This window comes from Copidosoma floridanum, unplaced genomic scaffold (genome assembly GCF_036245765.1).
Source record: "Copidosoma floridanum isolate Cflo_tuat_1 unplaced genomic scaffold, Cflo_Japanese_pri ptg000014l, whole genome shotgun sequence".
NCBI lineage: Eukaryota > Metazoa > Arthropoda > Insecta > Hymenoptera > Encyrtidae > Copidosoma > Copidosoma floridanum.
Window position 1 is genome coordinate 10114615 of NW_028321891.1, and position 21248 is coordinate 10135862.

At 40.2% G+C, this 21248-nt stretch overlaps 2 protein-coding genes across 2 annotated transcripts in view; one reads left to right on the forward strand and one right to left on the reverse strand.

Moving 5' to 3' along the window:
* LOC106635848 (uncharacterized) overlaps positions 1-1427 on the forward strand; it is a 148337-nt gene extending 146910 nt beyond the window's left edge. The window contains exons 10-11 of the mRNA XM_089592059.1: positions 1001-1231; positions 1315-1427. Of these exons, the coding sequence (XP_089448185.1) occupies positions 1001-1231; positions 1315-1427 (344 nt within the window). The remainder of the gene's footprint in view (positions 1-1000; positions 1232-1314) is intronic.
* A 4872-nt stretch (positions 1428-6299) lies between these two features.
* Positions 6300-17222, reverse strand: LOC106635837 (metabotropic glutamate receptor 6). The gene is given in 12 exon segments (XM_089592142.1): positions 6300-6652; positions 6740-6939; positions 7151-7433; positions 8570-8893; positions 9866-9988; positions 10439-10661; positions 10727-11088; positions 12773-12969; positions 13918-14066; positions 15838-15974; positions 16606-16765; positions 17076-17222. Coding segments are annotated over 12 exon segments (2658 nt in total).
* Positions 17223-21248: the final 4026 nt, after the last annotated feature.

The window sequence follows — 21248 nt, forward strand, 5'->3', positions numbered from 1 at the left end:
CAGTCACTGCCGAGCTAGCGAAATAGAGCGGAAGACCAAGTAGTGTTTCTACCACCCAACGGGCGAGAAATTCGAGATTTCGTTACGTGCATGTACTTTTTTTTCCTTTATTTCTCTCCTTTTTCCTCCCACTACTTTCACCCCCCGATGCCAAAGTCGATTTGACGCTGGTAAAGCAATTTGCGGGTACATACATATATAGGACACTCCGTGTTTCCGTCCACGGAGAAAGTGACGTCTTTTACACCGAAAAAAAAAAAAAAAAAAAAAAAAAAAAAAAAAATTGCATTTACCGGCGAAGAGAAAAATCATTACAGTACACGGCAAAAATTTCCTCCCACAAAACTATCGGTACCCTAACGCCAAAACCCTGAAGTAAAAAAAAAAAAAAAAAAAAAAAAAGAAAGAAAGTGGAACGGACCAAGTTAATTCCATCGAACTTGGAGCTTTGAGCCGGATGAAGCGCGCATAATCGAGCGCCAGCTGCTTTGATTAAAGATTACGTCTTTCCGCACCTGCATCACCATACATACCTACGTACGTATACACATATATTTATGCTGCCGATCTATATGTACCTGCAGACGCGTGTTTGCACGAGGCATTACCCATCTCGTGTGTATACGTGTACACCCCCCGCCCCCGATTTTCCCCCCATAGGTATGTATCCGACTGGTGCGCGCTAACGCTGAATTTTCCCCGAACGGATTCGTATGCTGATTTTCTCTCTAATCTTTTTTCCATCCTTTTTCCTCCACTCGGATGGATGGAGATGGATTAAGGAACGCTCGGCTCTTCGTCCGCTCTGTTACCTTCGTTTCAAGCAAAATTTCTACGGAGTAAGGCTACTCGTATTGTTTCGGTGATCCACCTTTTATTTTCTATTTATTATACCTTAATCATCATTTACACCCACTAAACGGCATGGAAAGTAATTCCAAAGGTATTAATGAAAAAAAAAAAAAAAAAAAAAAAAACAGAGAAAAATGAATTGTTCCAGAATACTCGTGCCACGGTACATGGGTGGAGAACGACACTGCCTATCTGGTGGCCAGCACCGAGTTGAACCGCTACTGCTTGGTATACAGTGCCTCGGCAGCTACCACGACCACGAGTACGGGCGGCAGTCCGGGTGGCAGTCGCGAGCTCATGATAACCGGGCACTTGGCCTCGTGTCCTCGAGCCTCACATCTACACAAGCACGAGTGGCAGGTCAACCTTACGGCCTACGGTAAGCGACTCTCTTGTCTTTTTTTCATTTTTACGCCATATTCTATATACGTCATCATAAAATAATAATAATTTGGTTCGCAGCCCAGTGCGACGACGTGTCGTCGGCGTCGACGTGGCGGTCGTCGGGCAGTTCGTTGACGACTCACGTCCTCTTTGTACTGGCTGGTCTGGCCAGTCGGTACTTTAGCAGGTGATGCTGCTGCTGTTGAACGGGCTCGTTGGCAGACTCGCGTTGATCAGCTCGGCGATTCGACTCGTCCTCGTAGCATCGGTTATTGCGTGCACTGCCTCTTTGTACACTGTATTATATATCGAAGTGAATGAGTACTTTTTTTTTTTTTTTTTTTCCAAGAGCAAAGTTGAAAAAAAAAAATGGTTTCCTTGGTCTCTTATTCCATTATCTTCTTTTGCTTTGCAAGGAGGAGAGATGAATCGGGAACAGATGGAATCGCTTAGGGGCTGGATTTGCTTGCGAATGTGGCAGATTTTTTTTCGGGAGAATCAACCCTGGATTTTCGAAGGAGGAAGGGGCTAGCGGGCACTTGGTTTAATCGTGATTCTCTTGTTCCGACGCTCCTCTTGTCTCGCTTGCGGCTTCGTCCTTTGATTTCCACACCACATATATATATATATATATATATATATATATATATATGATACGAGTATGGTAGAACTTTAACAACAGACTATTGGATGATTACTATGATTTTTCATAGATAATACATAATGTGCCATCATGGAGTTTTAATCAAACTATAGCATCGAATATTTATTTTCAATCAAAAGCCGCGATCTCTCTATGAGAACTGTTCATCATACAAATATGTATAAATTTATCATTTTTACAAAGTGTAGCTACGTTGTTCATTGGTCCCTGTAATGATAACAAATGTTTTTTGTTTCGTTTTTATATTCCTAAAGAGAACTAAACATGTCAGGGTTGATAAATTATTAACAACAAAATAATTATTTATCCATTATTATGTACGTTCGCATTGGCTTGAAAGAAATCGGAAGCTACCATATATATATATAGCTATTCTAGCTTGTTTACGTGCAAAAGATATTGTAGCCACATCCGAAATATACGTTAAATTAAAATATTTAAAAAAATTTTCCTCCTCATAGTTTGATGATATGCATAATAACTGATAAGTAAAACGCATATAATCGGTACTCTGCGCACATATCATTTACGTAATCAAAGGTGCAAAAAATTATACAATGGCAACCAAGAGTGCATAGGTTGATGAAAATATGGAACGTGCTGTATAAAAAGGCCACAGGAAGGATATCGGTGCGAACGTGCCTTAAGATGACTTGTATAAATAAATAAAAAATGAATAAATAAAAAATAAGGGATTAGGGTGCTGGGGCCAAAGAGTTTGCAGCTAGGTTAAAAGTTAAGCAAAAGATCGTGTCAGCTGAGCTTCTTGAAGCTTAAAAATAAAACCAATGATGTATTAGCTAGTCGCAAGGTGTGATACCATCAATGATTCGAAAGAAAATGTGAATGTTTCGTTGAATTTTAACTCTGCCACATTCGCAAGATCAGACATTTGATTCCTCGTGTTGTTGATTGTACAATGACTCATTGTACAGATGTACGGAAGATTAGACATTGTAATCCACAGAGTGGAATGATCTTCGTATGACAAATTTTATTGAGGTATACTTACGACGATTCCTGTGTTATCGCAGTTGGAGTGATTTTTTTTTTTTTTTGCTGTGAAAATCGAAACTTGTAAAACTGTTTGTTTATAAATTACAGGAAATGATTTTGTGATACTATTATTTAAATGTTGTTAGTCAAACGAAAAAATTTTCAACGGTATGGGTATAGAAATTTTTTTAGTACATTAAGAAACAAATGTGATAGACTAATTTTTATTGAAGCTTTGTATGTACGAAAAATAAAAAATTAAACGAACACTACTAAAACCTAACTAGTCATATAGTTGATATTGATTATTTATAAATAGTTGTTAATGCAGAATACAAAGAAAAACTTATACTAGTACATAATTCATAGTCCATGAAGGACGTTTTATAAGAAAACAAGTATAAAATTATATGAAAATTGAGGTTCTAATACTACTTTCTTTGAATTTGAGAGGCAGATTATTATATTATATTCACTAAAGTGAAATGACATATCGATATATATTATTACATAACTAGTATGTATCAAGTTAAAGTAATTAAAGAGTCAAATTGTAACGAAATGAAAAAAAGTAATTAAAACTATTCAAAAGAAGAAGAAAATCTTCTTTTCACAAATGATAAAAATAATTAATAGATGATAATGGTTCTTTTTAAAAATAATAAGATCCACTACGTAACTGTGACTCTATGATGGTCATTGATTTTAATTGCACTGTACTGAAAATAAAAGGTAAACATTTTCTCCGCTCTTTAGAGGAACAATTCGACAAAGCGTATAAATATTTTTGGTCTGAAGTATTTTAACTAAATAAAAGCCGGTCTTTTTCGAACGATAAAGTGATAACAACTAAAGGTATCGATTCGTAAGAAAGTGTTTTGTAGAGTTTACTACGATACTACAAACTATTATTATAGATTAAAGATAAATTAACCTCACTACACTAAGAATCCTGAAGACAAACGTTGAGCTGGAAAATAAATTATTCCTGATTATCTACCTTTAGTATTGTTTAACAGTTGTTTCCCAATTTTTTGTAGATACTATATCATCAGAAATGCGAAAAAGATGTTATTTTAAAAATTCCTCCAAAAGAATCGATATAAGTAGATCTTATGATTAAAAGTATATTTCTATAAAATATTTTAACGTTATTACAAATTATGTTGGTTAGTTGAAGATTATTGAATGTGATATACGTTTCATTACTGCAATTTATTATTAAATATAAAAATTTTAGTATTATATGTAAATTAGAGAGCGATTACCATTTGAGTTTGCTTTTTAACCTTATATTTTTGTAGCATGTACATATAATGTAAATGAATGCTTAACTCTTTATGGTTTTGGGAAGAATAAAATATCTCTGTAAATATTAAAATTTAGAAAATTAATGTAGTTGTACCGAAAACTCGTTGATATACTGTACGTTGAATAAAAATTGTAATAAATTTAAGAAAACAGTGTCAACGTGCTATGTAGCATTATGACAAAAAAATTCTTGTAAAATTTTGTTGTACAAATAATACTGAAGTATAAAAAAGATCTATCACATGACCGTAGTACCAGAGTACTGATAACGAAGCTTGATAGATATTTAAGTGTACAATTAAACAATTAAATTTCGTGTACTCAAACAAATGTTTCTTTTGTAAGTACTACTTTTTTTTTTTTTTTTGATACGTGGCTAACCTTTTTTCAATAATGTTTCTTGTAACATTATAGTGAAATATAACAATAAAAAAACAGAACTGTCTGTGCTGTCCATTATTATTTATTATTCTTTTTTTTTTTTTTATTCTCGACACACTGTACTCCAGCCTTTTTCCAATTTAAATACATATTTTTAAAAATAATGAAATAAATCACACTAGGTCTTGACATTATCCAATTATTTAATTTGTTTATATAAAACTACTTATACTTGACCAAAGAATTAGGTTAAAAAATTGTTAAGGAGTGAATGAATATTAATACTGGACAGGAAAGTTTATTTTATTTACAAAGTGAGTTCAAAATGTAGTTAAAAATCGAAAAACTTCTTGTACACGCATATTAAATCTATGAGATATGATTTATTATAAATAAATCGATCATATTGCATAACTGTGAAGTTTTCATCACTACATTAACCGTAAAATCTAGTTGGAGATTTTTTTAAAACTGATACACCGTATCACGCATAAAATGAACAGTGTACGCGTGTCGTACGCGTGTTGTAGGCGACAAAAACACAGTCTATGACTTTTTTACTTTTTGTATCGATACGTGTAAAATATATCATGGAGAGTACGCAATATGAAGTTACTTTTAAAGTTTTGATGAATCTCATTTGAAAACAGTCTTACAGTTACACAAAACAAGGAATCCAACGAGACATCGAGAATAATTACGTTCTGTCCTTATTTATGTATAAACTAATGTTTTACTTCGTTAAAAGCCTCATCAGAATAAACAAAACAAATGTAGCACAACGAGCATTACCGTCTCTGGTCAAATAAAAATTCACGTGGGGTAATTCATCCTCATTTTGTAAAAAGATGTGCTTGCATTTGGATGAAGCTAGTGGTATAACCAGTGAAATAAAACTTGAAAGAAATAATATAGTTTATAAGAGAAGTGATTAAAAAAAAGGTAAAAAAATGGCACATTTTTTTATGTATCAGCTTATCGTTGAGGAAATAAATAAACTGTAAAAAGAAAAATCTCACGTAAATGTATAAATTAAATATGTATAAATAGAGGATAAGAAGTATGAAACTATACAAAATTCAGAGGTGCGGCAAAGTATTGTGATGAGGTCATTTTGATGAATTGATAAAGGAAAATACGAAATGAGCGTAGTTACGCGTGGAAGCTAAAAAAAATATACATACTGAGTGTTTTATTATTGAATTAAGATATTACAATGATACCCATGAATATATATATGGTTTTTCATTATTATATTATAGATGTTACTTAATAATATATTTACAAATAACTAAGCGAATCTGAATTTGTTTATTATTCCTCCCGCATGCCAAAACTAATTATGTACATGTTTGATTGAAAAAGTGATAAGCATCTAGATAAACCACCGAAAATTTTTTTATTCACAACAATTTTTATAATGTTGAGTGATTTTTTGTACAATTATTTACAAAAGTTATAAAGCTAAAAAATTTTAAATAAATGTTTTTAAGTGTTTCACGAAAAATATTACGTAGAAAAATCCGAGTCTCTGATATGTAATTTTATAAAATTATATTCTCTATATTTTGAAATAGCTACTAATTTATTTATGTTAAACTTCAATTATTATTATTCAAGGACACAAAATCTCACGATGAATTTAAAAAAATGGCCTAGTTAAATTGGATGCGACATTAAATGGCAATAAAAATTGATGAACCAAACCCGATTAACACCCGATCTTACTCTTTTCCACGGTCGCAACAATCGGCGTGGTCGATGTCGGCAGATACGACGAGTTCCGATGGGTAGACATTACCAACTGTTTGGTATTTTTCTCGGGTTTCCTGAGCACAATATAGATCTTTGGGAAAAAAAGACAGGCCAATTGGACGAAAGCACCGAGCGACAGAGACAAGGCAAGCATCACTGCTCGAATGGCGTTGCTCGTGGACGACAAGTACAAAGGAACAAAGGCCATCCACAAGAGCATCGTCGTGTAATTGGTGAAGGCTATGTAACGGGCCTCGTTGAATCCCTCGGGACACTTGCGCGTCTTCACAGCGTAGAGGCTGCATAAAACTGTAAACGACAAGGACGAGCTTTTTTTTTTTTTTTGCTTTTTTTTACTTTTATTTTTAGAAAACGAAAATATTCGTAAGCGCTTACAAGTCAAAAATATCGGATAGATGAATCCGATCATGTAAGAACTGTCGTCGAATCCCTTGCAGATTTTGTAATTTCTGTCCCGCGTCGGGTAACTGTTGACGACCTCTGCCGGAGCTTTTTTCAGCCAGATGGCGTTTATCGCAAGCTCGGGTGATGTTATCAGAAACGTTATCAGCAATTGTGACTCCGGGCTCGTGAACCTACGGCGGATGCGTTACCATTGCTCGTTAATATTTGATTTTTGTGTTGTGTATGTACTTGTCGATATGATTATCAATGCATTTATGTATTGTATTACGGTGGGATGGCCTAGCTTGTTCGTGAACTCGTGACATTAGGCTTCTTACCACCGTTTGGTCTATATTATAGAGACAATGTAGGAAAAATTTGGACCTAGAAGAAGATCCTTACCTCGGCTTGCGGGGACTGTTGGTCACGTTCTTGAATATCCGGTATATCCTGTTGGTCTTGGTAACGAGAGCCGCGTAGCAAAGGGTGCAGCACAATCCGATGCCGAACCTCGTGATGGCACAGGTCTCCGAATCCGGTTGCCGTATAATGGCAAACGTCATGAGAAACGAGGAAAAAGTCCCAAACAGCAGCACGTACGACAATTCCCGGCCCGCGGCTTTGATGATCGGCGTGGTTTGGTACAGCCAGAACACGCTCAGCGCGAAACTCGTTAGTAGAATGCCTGTGGAAATTGGGTGGGATTAGTCGGGCTGGATTCGCGATTGGGAATCTGTGGAGGATGAGGGGAAAATCGGGGGGGAACAGGAAGTTGGCGCAGATGCGGTTTCTGGTGGATGGAATTGGCTTAGGTCCATTCGTGTTTTTTTTTTTTTTTTTTTTTGTCAGAAGATTAATTGGTACAATTGGCGTCTTGATTACACGCGAGTGAAATATGTTGAAGGATTTTTTTTTTTTTTTTTTTTTTTTTTTTTTTTTTTTTACAAATGAAGGAAACAAACATCCGAGAATCACTTAAACGTTTTTGCGAATGATTTAGTATTCGCGTTGTAATTGTATTGCCTTGATGGAGAAGGGAGACAAAGTAGTTTAATCTCTTATCACTGGAAACGGAGAGAGAGAGAGAGAGAGGCGGGGAAACGCATTAGAATTCAAGTAGGAAGTTCAAGTAGAAACATCAGAGTATAGTCAGACCCAGGTACTCGCGGTCCCCGAGGAGGTTGGAGGGGGGAAAAAACTTTGCTCCTAAATTTTCCAACTTTTTCATAAGGGTAATGGGAGCGATGGACCCGAAAACTTTACCCGAAACGTTACCACCAAGTGGCGCTCTCGTACCTATCGTCAGACACACCCTCGAGCGCAACTTTTTCGATGAGCCACGTGTTCGACTCTGACGGCTCGTGGTTTCGACGAAAACGCAATTTTGCCTCGTCACATTACGTACTGTTTTACTTTTCTTTCTTTCCTTCTCTTTTTTTTTTTTACCGTTAAAAATTTCAACCATTAACAAAAAACCAACATAAAACTATACGTCAAATAATGGCAAAGGGGAAAAATAAATTTCGGAGAGCTAGTTTTACTTTTTCGCTCTCGCGTTTCCCCTCATTTCGTACTAATTAGCAGTACTAATTTAGACAAGGAAGCCATGCGAACTCACGGTCAATAAATACACGTTCAGAGTATACATCTCTCGGTTGCATTAAACACTCATCACGTGCATCGCATACTTTTTTTTTGTTTTGTTTGTTTGTTTTCGATACACCAAAATGAATAATGTTCTTGGATTTAATTAATTAAAAACTATACATTTGTCAGCTTCCTGTACAGTAAATAACCGTCAAAGTATAGAGGAGAACTCACCAACGACAGCAGCAGCCACAGCTGAGAGCGCCCATGGGCTGGTGAGGTCGACAAACTCCTCGGGTATGGGCGAACACTTGAGCTTATCCTTTGTTGGGCGGAAACCCCGGGGGCAGTCCTCGCAGGTGTGCTCGCCCACCTTGTACTGGTAGATGCCGCAGTTGCGACAGTGCCCGCAACACGTGTCCAATTTTTCCCGGATCATTATCTGGGCGGGCTTGCACGGCTCTTGGCATCTCGAGCTTGGAAAACCGTTCACCTCCGTCCCACGGTACTTTAGCTTCTCCTTGTTCAGCACGAGTTTCGACGTGCCGTCTTCCTTTTCTAAACATTTCCACTGATGAGAAAATGAACTGCCACCCCTCCGGTACCCCTTTCGTTTGTGTTGGAGGGAGTTAAAAGGACTTTTATGAGGACGGTGAAAGGGTACGGGATCCGTATACTTTTTTTTTTTCTTTTTTTTTTTTTTTGCGCTAATTAACCGGGAAATAAGCGAGGTGGGTTCACTCGAAAAGCTGTTCAGGTTTTTTTGGGCAAACTCTTAGGCAATGCGTTTAGATTCGAGGGGAATTTCAGTGTGGCATGGTCAGCGGAATTATTCTCATTGAAAGAGTGTATTTACAAAATTAGCGTACAGAAGCTCTGGTACCACGGTTGCCGTTAACTCTTCTAATGATCGGGAACAATTAGGTGTACATATGCGTCGTGTTAGTATAAAAAGTGGTAACGTTAACTAAAACGTCATAAATCCGTGTTATGAATCGTACACGACGCTCGTGTCGTTGAAAGAGGAAAAATTACGACTCTCGTTCATACGTGTATACGTAGAAGCCAGTACTGTTACCACAATATTTTTTCCGTCCGATATCGAATTGCCCGTCATCGATCAAAAAGTCCCATAACTCCATCAAATACGTTTACATATAGATGCAGCATAGAGGATAGCCAGTACAGTAATACCCGCTGACCGGCCCCTCCTTATCTCGGAACAAATATATTTTTTGCCCCCGACGTAGGTATCCTCTATCACCATCTCGTTAAATGTATATATACATGTGTGTCAGCCGAGATTTACGAGCGCACGGGTCGTTATATTCGCAAAACACATGCGCGAGCTGGCTCGTATCATGCGATTCGATAAAAATCGAGGGCGTACGGGGTATTAATAATGGCCGACTTTTATGAAAACCCCTTCTATCTATGTCTTTGGCTCGGCAATTTAAATCGAAATTGAAAATTTTCAAGGGAGTATAGGTATAGAGAAAAGAAACGTATATTATATACGTGTCGACTCACGCGTGTAGTTGCCGACGACGTGCCAGTGGTAGGAGCCGTTGGTGCTCCTCTGGTAATTGAGTATCGTGTACCTCGGCGGACCATCCGTGCCGTTTATGAATCTGAACATGTTGTTCGCTTCGTCTGCGGATATTAAAAATTTATTTATTATGATTATCATTTTTTCTTTTTTTTTCATTTAATGCTCCTAATTAGGTAATTGCTGTACCAATCCTTCTTGATATCACTTTTCGCAATTTCTCTTCCTAAATCAACGTAGTTTTAATATCTCGCAGAGAGGAAGCTTTGCGATTAACGAAAAAAAAAGTCCAATGCCGTTTCAACACGACATAGTGACAGTAAACGTTAGGTAAGCGGATATTTACGTAATGTTTTTTCCCCCTCTTTCATTTACTGGAACATAATATGTAAAGAAGAAAGAAAAGCTTTATTTTCGTTTTTCGGAAGAGCTAGAATCGGCTCATCGGTTCGAAAGTAGTGACCAAAAATGCGTTGTTTTTCTTCTTCTTCGCGAACCAGTATATGTATATATTGGCAACCCCAGAGCCGAGACGTTGAAAGAAAATGGTGAACCTTTGAAGGTAACATTGGCCAGATAACCAATGAGGGTACTGCCGTCGATGTGCCGCATGGCTTGGCACATGCCCCGATGGCCCCTGCCGCACCTGTCGACGTACAGGTTGTGGAGCGCGTTAGCCACCGCGTACACGGCATCCCGCACAAAGTGGGCGAACTTGTTCTGCTTGAAGCCCGTCTCCTGGGACACCCTCGGCGCCGACTCGCTCGAGCAGCCTACCTTGTCCTCCACCTGTATCGCCGCGAAAAATTGGATGAGGAGGGGGGGAGGTGAAATACACACACGTGTCATACCTCGTCGTAGTCCTCGTCCACGACGGTGGGGTTGGTGTCGTCGCACTTGTGGTACTCGTGCCAGAACTCGCGGAACCACGGGTCGACGGCCTCGTGCTCGAGACCCAGGCTCCCGATGTACTCGTCGAAGCCGAACACGTTGTGCGAGAGCGGCTGCACCGCAAGGGCGCCCTCCAGCACCACCTGCTTGTCCGGGTCTTTTCGCCGGCTGGGCTGCGGGTTCAAAAAGTCGCGGCGGTTGTTGGTCGACCACGCGTCGCTGCCGATCCACACGAAGTACGAGCCGAGCTTTAGCCGTCGAGCCGCGTCCATCACGCGCAGGGACGACACCTTCTCGGCGAACAGCACTACAACTTTTTTTTTTTTTTGTTTTTATCATCATACATTATTGCTTGAATCGCCCTCTACGTGGCATATTCTTGCGATCGCGGGTGCGCTCGATAATCACGACGTTAAGTTCTATTTGGGGAACGCCCTCGCGATTTATTTATATTTGGCGTTGGAGGGAAGAATCGATATTTCTTCTTCGTGCGCGTGTGGCTCTTGAGAGCAAAAGTCAATATGACTGGAAAGTTGATTGTAATTTGGATATATTGTTGTACCTGCACTGTAGACCGTAAAAGACTGTTCAGTGGGATACGCTGGAGAGCCAAATTTATTTGGAAGGTGATCGATAATACGTATATTTCATGCGAGAGCGAAGTTTACAAAATACATTCAAAGAGCGTGATGGGGCAGAAGCAAAAATATGTCGCGTCTCGAGGCTTCTTTACCAAAGTGTTATTACTTTTGAAACTTTGATCACCCGGTGATGCTTTGTATACGTGCGAAAGTATATGTATTCATTTTCTTTTGGCCACGTGCGTTATAAAAGGTGTAATTCGATATTTTCAAAAAATCATCTATCCGCTCAGTCTTTTCGAGTGGTGATTCCTTTTTTTTTTTTTTTTTTTTTTTTATTAATTTTTAGTTTACAAGAATAAGCAATACATTTTTACATATAAGAACAAGTACGAGTTTTATGGTTACTGTACAGTTATTCGTTAACTTTAATAGAAAAAACAACAACAAAAATGTTTAAAAAGAGTGAAAGCTTTAAAACATTTTTCAGAAAAAAGAAAACACTTCATTTGGGAAGAAAAATTTCTTTTTGCTTCAAAGATCGCTAAATAATTGCGCCCAAGCCTGCAGCTATGCCAATTTCAACATCGCTAGGTTCAGCAATCAAATTAGGCACGCACGAGCGCGTTGACATTCGGAAGCGAAGAGGAAATAACCCCGTCTTGGATATGACTCCGAAGCATATAAGTACCGTTGTAGCCGTAAAAAAAAAAAAGGGGGGGGAGAAATTTATTCAACCCCGAAAAGCTTTACGCGTCAACTAATTCGTATTCTATTTACGTCCGAACCGGAGGTACCGTTAAAAAGCTTTCTAAAAGCTACACAAGCTTTTCTGTGTAGGTATGTAATTATTACGCGATTAAAAACATAATCCGCTACAGTAGTTTGTAATAAACAAACAGCGCTGATGTACAACGCGCGAATCCCCGTCGAAATTTGGGGACGAAAACAACAAAATTCCAAACACAAACTATTTACAGAACAACAAACTATGTATTCACGCATACCAGGGGTATACAAAGGTGTGTAGCATAAGAATGCAAAGACTTTCTCATCGCCCGGATTATCCGCACCAAAATATGGAATACATCCCGAGTTCCCGCGAGAGCGAAATTTCCTTCAAACTCTTACGTTTTTTCTTCTCCCGCATATATACAACATAATACCCACAATGACCCCCGCCCCCACAGTTTTCGCCTCGGCAACCGTAATGTATTCATGGCTCATCTCTTAACTCGAGTTTATGCAAGCAGATCGCGAGCTTTGGAGCGCTACGTTTTTCATCCCGTCCATCGACGAGCCGATCACTCGCCTCCCGTTCTTCGAAATATATATATACCCGTGCAGTCCCTATCGAGGTAGTTCTCTAGCACCAACATAATTTATATGTGTGATATATATGTGTATGTTGTATACCTCTGACGTTGGTCTTTTTTCGGATAAAGTTGATCACCTTGTCGTAGTCTTGGGGCCCGAAGGCGTCCTTGTCGACGCGCTGGGGCGAAGTGAAGCACACCTTGTAACTGCTGGCCAACGAGAGCAGGGTCTCGTAGCCGTTGACGCCGTACTCGGTGTTCGAGTAGATGAGCGACACGTACGTCCATCGGTACTCCCTGGGAAAGTAAAACCCCACAAAACAAATTAACAAAAAAAAAAAAAACAAAAAAAAAAAACAATCCAACAAACGAGTTTCCAGAGCTTTTGTTTATCTTCTCTCTCGGCTGGTTTTGGTATACGTGTTTAAAAGAAAGGGAGTAATAAAAGAGAGCTGGTGCTTTCGAAGCGCACCTCGAGGATATGTGATTTTTTTTTTTGGAAGGGAAATTGTACAGGGGTAGATGGAGTAATCCAATCGGGGAGGGGGGGGGATGTAATTCATGCAGCGTCGGCCTTTAACGATGACGAATGCGAAAATGACAATTTACTGCATTCCATCGATTGTAATTTCGTCGATGGATTAATAGGGTGTTTGCATTCTTATAATTTAATAATGCTGTTTTACCGAGGCGCAAAAATCAGATAGGAAAAAAAAAAAAAAAAAAAAATTGAAATGTTTTACCAGCTCGCACGAAAAGTACACGGGAGGATTGTAATTTCGAGTTTTAGCTCGTTTACCTCGTCGATGCGCGGAAAATAAAATTTAATCTTCACGGTGGAAGGGAACAATTTTACAATACCGAGTACCCGCATTACTTGAGTTTTTTTCCAGAAAATGAAGAAGATGAAACATTTAGGAAGAAATGATTATACGGGGTGAAGGCCGAAGAAAGGGAAAAAAAAAAAAAGTACCCTTACCGTACTCTTGTGTAAGGTAAAATTTTCTCATAAAGCAACCATCAAACGGGACTCGGGCAATAAACAAAGCCACAGCGGCATCGGAGCCCCCCCCCCCCTCCCACATAACAGTCGAACGAACGCGTTCCTCGGCCACGTAAAAAACTTAAGGAGAAAAGCACACCGCACCGAGAAAATGAAAAACGTGCCAATACACGGGCGGGCGCTCGCTCTCCTCCTACCGCGAGGGGATAAAGAAGAAAAAAAAGAAATGTATACACACGCACCTGAGGATCTCGAGCATCGCGTGCGCCTGGTTGACGTCGTTCGGCACCGTCCTGAAGAAATGCGGGTAGCGGTCTCTGCTGCTCAGCGATGGCGTCGTCGACATGTACGAGATCTGCGGCATCGCGAACATCCGCAGCAACGCAGCCACCTGCCGATTCGTCCCTCGCTCAATTATATACATATATACATAAGTATCTCCTTGTCCTTCTCACCCGTATGCACTTTGGTGGGGAGAGCACGACGTAGGTATAGGTACCGAGGAACGGTTAACGCCAGGGACTACGAGGGGGGCGCACGCAGGAGGAAAGTACATAAAAGTAGTGCCGATTGGAAAGCGCTCGAGCCCAAAAGGAGGGTAAGAAAATCGAGTTCCTACACTCTTCCGGCTTTCGTGTGATGAGCTTTTTTTCCCCTTCATCGTCTCTCGGTTGTAAGTGCGCAGGCTGTAACTTTGATGAACCGAGAGCGAGGGCCGTACTCAAAGAAAGGAGAAAAGGCGTAGTTGCAAAGACAAGCGGCCGATGGTACACCAAGAAGTGCTAATTGAGAAATCATCGCCACCCCCAACGCAATTATGCCTCTCTCGCGAGAAAAGCCGTCAATTGATGATAAAAAAAAAAAAAAAAAGGAAAAGGTATTTAATCCATCGTCACTTTCTCTCCAATTCTCGAAAGCAATCATCAGCACTGCAACACGGGGTGGGGGGTTGTGGGGGAGCCAAGCCACAGCTGATCTCTCGGAGTAAGCAAGTAAGCCCATAGTGTGGAGGAAAGGGGAACGAGTGGTATGTGAACTCTCGCACCCTGTGTACGGTTGTACACACCCTATATGTCGGTTAAAATGCGTTCGAGGGGAGGTGGTGGAATGGAGGATGTGCGGTTGTGTATATACGAACGCGATATCAGCTATACCCGATACAGCCTCGAGATTGGGGTAAGTGCAAGTCTATTGAAACTTCTTCTGCTGCATAGCCACGTGAGATATATATAATATATATAAAGGGGTAATTAAGCCCGTCGATGACCACATGCGGTGCTCGCTGTGAGCCGCTTGGAGATAAATTGTTATCCAAACACGAGAAGGTGCGTTTTATTTTCGTACTCCACTTGTCGAAGAGAGGAAGAAAGAAATTTAGGTCGCTGGTTAAAGGGGAGTAAGTATATATACATATAATTGATATTTATTGATCAAATGGTGAGCAATTTATTATTTTTAACACATGAGTAAATAATCTGCTGGCAAGTGGTCTAAACGATCACAAGTCTGGATGGATGGACAAAAAATATCCATCTGTTTGGACAGTGCGGAGCCCACCCCTACCCTTTGGGGAGGAAAAAGGAGAGCCTCCACGTAAAACCATCCATACGAATAGCAAAGTTTGTTTGCATACATATTTTATCAGTTGCAGCATGATAGTCAGCATCGTTTATCACACGTTTCGTACGTGATTAATGAAGTTAAAAAAGCTCTGATGCTAACGAATGCATTCAATGAAGATCGTAATACTATTTTTACGTGCGAGAGCAATGTAAAAAAAAAGGAAATCGTCTCTTTTTTTCCTTTCAAACAAAAAAACAATTTTTTTTTTTTTTTTTTAAACCAGAGCAAATCAACGTAAACACTGTAAACAAGCGTCTCAGGCGCGAAGGGGCAATCTACCGCCACACGCCGAGCAACTAATCGACGTAATCAAGCGCTCGAGCGGTGCAAGCAACCCATCAAACTTACATACATCACGTGCATGCACATATATATATATATATATATATATATATATATATGTGTGTGTGTACCAAGTTTCTAGTGCGGTTGCACGTATATATTATGCGCCACTCATCAAGTTACAACAACAGCCACAAGTTGTACAGTGGTGTGGATCAGCAGGCGCGCGTGTCTCACTCTTACTCGTGCAAGCTCACCTGTATGGTGACGGAGCTTGACTGCTCGGCCAAAACCGCGACCACTCGATCGAAATCGCCGCCTCGGTACTTGGGCAGGCTACCGTCCGTGCACTGGAACTCTGGCTTATGGTGCTCGTTTACGTGAGCTATGAAACCTGCACAGATATACGTACATGTATATATATATACGATGGTTGCTTTAACAATACGATGTGGGTGAATGTACAGGTGTGCCGGGAAATTCATTCGTGTTGTTTCGAAGTTTCCGGTGTATTACATTGCCACTGATGTTAACTACCATCGGTCTAGTTTGGGGGTTGTTTGGCCAACTCTCGGGGATTCCTCGATTGCTCCTCGTTTGCTCGTCCGATAAGGAGATGGAGAGTTTTTATGCGCGTTTGCTCGTCCAAAAAGAAGATTAACCATATCACCGAACAATCGCGAATTTAAAGTCGAATTTCCGTTTTTTTGCTTCTTACTCGTTCCAACAATGACATTGTCGAGATAAGGAAAATCATAAGTATACCTCAGGGACATTGGATTGTCGCGTGTTTTCTTAGAAATATATTTTTTTCTCATTCGGTAGTCGGTAAAATTTTGAAAAAATTAGCGAATGATACAAGCAGCGTGAAAAAAAATTTCCATTTTTACTTAGTTCACCTGCGTAGGTAGTTGAAAAAAAAAAAAAAAAAAAAAAAAAAAAAAAAAAAAACGGAGTATATTTTAGAAAGCTCGTGATAAAGGGACAATGTATAATATATGTACTGTGAGTACGTGCTTGCCTACCTTTGACAAAATTAAGGGTCTGTTCGAGGGCGTAACTTGGGTTATCGCAGGAATCGTACGCCAGCACGCCCAGCCGTACCCCAGGCAAAATATCAGGATTGCCGTTTATTTGTCCTACCGCGTACAGCATCGCTTCCAGTGGCTGGATTCCGTCCTCCATCTGCGGTCAAGCACACATTAACTACCAATGCATATATATACACGTGAATATGAAATGTTAATGAAAAATGAAAACCAATGTTGTCTCGCTGCAATGGAACTTGAAATTTTTTCTTTTTTCTTTGTCTTTTTCTCCCCTTGTTCTCTTTCATTGTCCCACCGGGCTTTATTTTTCATTCACCGCAACTTTTCTCTCTCTCTCTCTCTGTTTCTTTTTTTTTTTTTTGTTTTCAAGTGACCGCAATGAAAAATGAAACAATGCCTCCGAGAATTATTTTCGAAATAATCCCGCAGCCGGTGGAAATGTTTACCTGTATTTTGCCGCAGGGCTTCGAGCCCGAGCCCTTCCTGTGAATCGGAAAGAGACCGCCCAAAATGATGTCCCCCGTGACGTTGACGAACAAGCTCGCCTCTGCGGTGCTGAACGAGGTGACGATCAGCAAACTTAGGGCCAACATCACTTTCCTTCATGGAACACAGATCTCATGATTTTCTCTCCGCTTTGATTAACTATATTGCAAATTGTCTTTTTTGACTGTGTATATCCACCGAAAAAAAAAAAAAAAAAAAAAAAAAAAAAAAAAAAAAAAAAAATGACAACATATAGCTAATCCGATGAGAGGAGCTGTCAAATTTTCCGCAAAGTTCCCATCGTGCCCGTATTTGCGCTACGAATAAAATTGACATCTGTCGCCAAAGTCGATTTTAGGTTGTCGAGCGCGTCAAAAGTTTTACATTTTTTACCTAGGAGTGCGTGACATCAGAGTTAATCGACAAAGCTCGTACAGTTTTATGATTACTTTTGAAAAATATCGATACCAGGGCTAATCTGCTCGGGTGTAAAATTGAAATTTTGTCATTCGTTGTAAAATTTGGCCTCTCGTTAACTTGCAATTGAAATGCTTTCAGGCACAACTTTGAACGTACAATTTTAACGTATAATCACGGCGATCGGTCCAACGAATGGCCAAACGTCAACAGATAAATTGGAAAAATGCACGCTCAAACTCACCTGTGAGCAATTATTTTCGAAAACAACGATCTCGATGGAAAATCTCGATTCTTATGAAATCTGAACTCTGGTGCAATTGTCGAAGCTCCGAAACAAATGGAATCAATGAATTCCATTTTGACTCGGTTCAGCTACAATCCCCGTAAATCACTACCACGAATTTGCCCTCCGTCGCCTCATTTCACTTCCTCGTTTTTCCAGAAACGAAAAAAAGGTCAGCTGTTCCTGTCATCGAAAATGGAAAAGAAAAAAAAAGGATACAAGTATAAAGTACCCGGCTGTCAGTGACAGGGACTCGACGGTGAAGAGGTGTGTCATGGACCGGCGACGCAACGCGGACTGAAGGCGCTCGCGGCCCCCGACACGCATCCCTCCCTCCCCAACTGTATATACACACGTTGCTCGCGCCCCTGCGCACAACACTCGTCGCTTCGCCGCAAAAAATGAGCTAATACCCGTACCGTGCTGCAATTTTTTTTTTTCACCCCCATCCCCCTTCTTCTCGTTGTCCATGCACCGCGTTCCTTTTTCTTTTCCTTTCGTCCTCTCCGCTCCGCGACCCCGACCATTTTTTTCATTCACCCGATACTATCGTTATTAGAAAAAATGGGCGCACTAGCAGGAGGTAATACCCACCTCTTCTTTTTTTTTTTTTTTCTTTTTCCTTTTATCAAGGACCTCCTCTCGGTTTCCCCCTTAGGGATCATGTACGCGGAACAAGTTAATTCATTGCTCGGCGCAACGACAAAAGTACGTGATCGGATTTGACGACCAAAGGGATTTTTTGTGTTGGTTTGCGCTGGAAAACGGGCCCATATTTCCCTTTCAATTTGTTTATACGTCTGAATTTTCCAGAGGAGCCTCCTGACACAACATGATTACGTTCCCTCCGAAAGTCAAAGCTCTAGATTTTTTAATCAAATTCCGCAAAAAAAAAAAAAAACAAAAAAAAAAAAAAAAACAATAAGCTCTCGTGCAAGCAGATGTACATATAATCGCGATGATAAAACAAACGCGAGAATCTCACCCGCACCAGATACAGGGTGAACCCGCATACACACGTGTACTCCAAACTGTGGGGCTCACGCGCAGGGGGATGAGGAAACAAGAGCAAATCAGTCATCTCCTCCTCGTCCCGTATTGACCTTCCAGTGATGACGTGTACGTCAGGGGGACATGACCGCTATTACAACACACACTTCCCTTTCGGAGTGTCACACTGCAGTATACATATGTACTACGTCGTCGAACTTAATGGAACAACCAATACAACGTATGTACCCACTCGTCCCTCTCGTGAATATTCAAAAATTACTTGGCACTTGAGCTTTCAAGTAAGAGAGTGACTAGCTAAAACTACTTGTCACGTATGTACCTATACGTACAGGCATGTAAGTATGCAAATGTACGCGTGGGGTAGATATTGAACCGCAAAGTTTCACCGGGCTTCGGGTGTCTCCCACCCACGGGGTGCTCTTGACACATATGTACAAGGGGACGCGTTTGGAAAATTAATTACAAATGGTTGTGCAGTGCGCGACGTGTACCGCGCGTCAAGTTTCACCACTTCGAGGGGGGGTATCATTCGGTCGAATGATCGAGAACTCCCTAATAAATCGTCTTTGTACATCGAGCGCGATTTTGGGCTACCCATCCTTTCCTGCCACTCAACTGCGATGAAGAAGAAGAAAAAAAAAAAAAAAGGCTTTTCACTACGGGGACGTGTGTATACAGAAAAGCGTCTTGTTCACGACTGTACCGGTACTGTATATAGACAGGGAAAGGAGCGTGACCTCTTCCCTCTGATAAATACACCACGATGATGATGATGATGATGACGATGCACCGAGGGAGCTGAGGCTCTGTGGTAATAGTAATCCAACCCCTCCCTCCCCCTCGGATTAGGTGAGCTGCGATCTTTTGATCGGCTTTCGATGATTAAGGATATATAAATATATATGTCAGCGCGGGGTGTAAGGTATAGGGGAGTCGTTGGGGAGACGGGATTTTGAGGCTGAATATTGGGTATTGGCGGATAAGAGGCGAGTTTTTCTTTTATCGTGTGGTTGACCCTGCTCACTTTGGCTGGATTTTAACATTTTTTTTTAAAGTCTCCTGCGTTAGGCGAACCCGAAGATGAGTACAATGGTCCAGGGACTTAATTAAGCCACCCCACCCTCCATTATTGTTTCTCATATCTGTATCAGTTTGTAAAGTTTGAAGAGGATCGTTATAAAATTTTCAAAGAGGAGGGTACGGAAGAAAAGAAAAATCCCAAGTTGGCAGCGTCGTTCGATCGCTTGTGAATAATAAAACGCACGCGTGTTGTAATTTACCATGATGCGTAAGATTGTAAAAAAAAAAAAAAACAAAAAAAAAACAAAAAAAAAAAAAAAAAAAAAAAAAGTGTTACAGAGACAAAGTACTTTTCGGAGGAGGTATACTCAATGTTAACTGTACCCTTTAGGATCATTAAAGGGAAAATTTCGGAAATGGATAAAAGCAAAGCGTGCGCCTTGAGTAGATCACCTATCTATATATTATACGTTTTTACGATTGTTCCGCGTTTCGCTCGTAAGCCAGGGTTGAAATCGATTTACGATTTTTTTTTTTTTTTTTTTTTTTTCATCAATTAAAAAGCTTTCTTTACGGCACACTCGCAATTAAACCCTCTCGGACTTTTGACTAATAGGTCTCCCTTTGGTTATGATTTCATTCGTTTTACACGCGCGACTCAGGCGGGGCTTGGCAGTACACACACGTGTTGCGTGAATTATGTCGGAGTGTACGATTAATGGAAAGCGAATAGCCAACCCCTCGCCAAGTCCTTTCGCAGAAGTATAAATTCGGCTCGGCTCTCCCTTCGCGTATAAGTGAAAAAAAAAAAAAAAATGTTCCCTCGGCCGAGCCTTTGCTCAAAGAAAAAAAAAAAAAAAAAAAAAACCAAAGATTTGCACGATACGGTTTAACTCATTCGGGTTGGTTCGGTGACGGACATTTTTAGAGCTGGGCAATATATTTGCTCGATCGCTATGACATCACACCCAGGATGTGGAGTCTTCCGTCAAATATACCAGGAAATTCCAAGCTCGTACCTACTTTTAAATCCATTCGGTGAGCCCAAAAATAGGAAAGAAACACAATAAAGGTGGGTATAAGGAGACGAAAGTTATTGCTCTGTGTCGAAAAGCGAGCCCTCGCCCGATCGATCTGCCTTTTTTATGCGCCCTTTCTCAAACTTCGAACGGTATACCGTTTTTTTTTTTTTTTTCTTTTTGTTTTTTTATGTGAATACGTACAGAGAGGCAATCGCGTAATCGTCGTCGTATAAACCTGATGTCCTTTGAAAAATTGAATACGCACGACTGTGGGATTCTTTTTCTTCCTTTATGTTTGGAGTACCGAAATTCACCGAAATAAAATGTTTGTCAACAGTTGTATATTTATGCACGAGTGAACGGAAAAACATGGC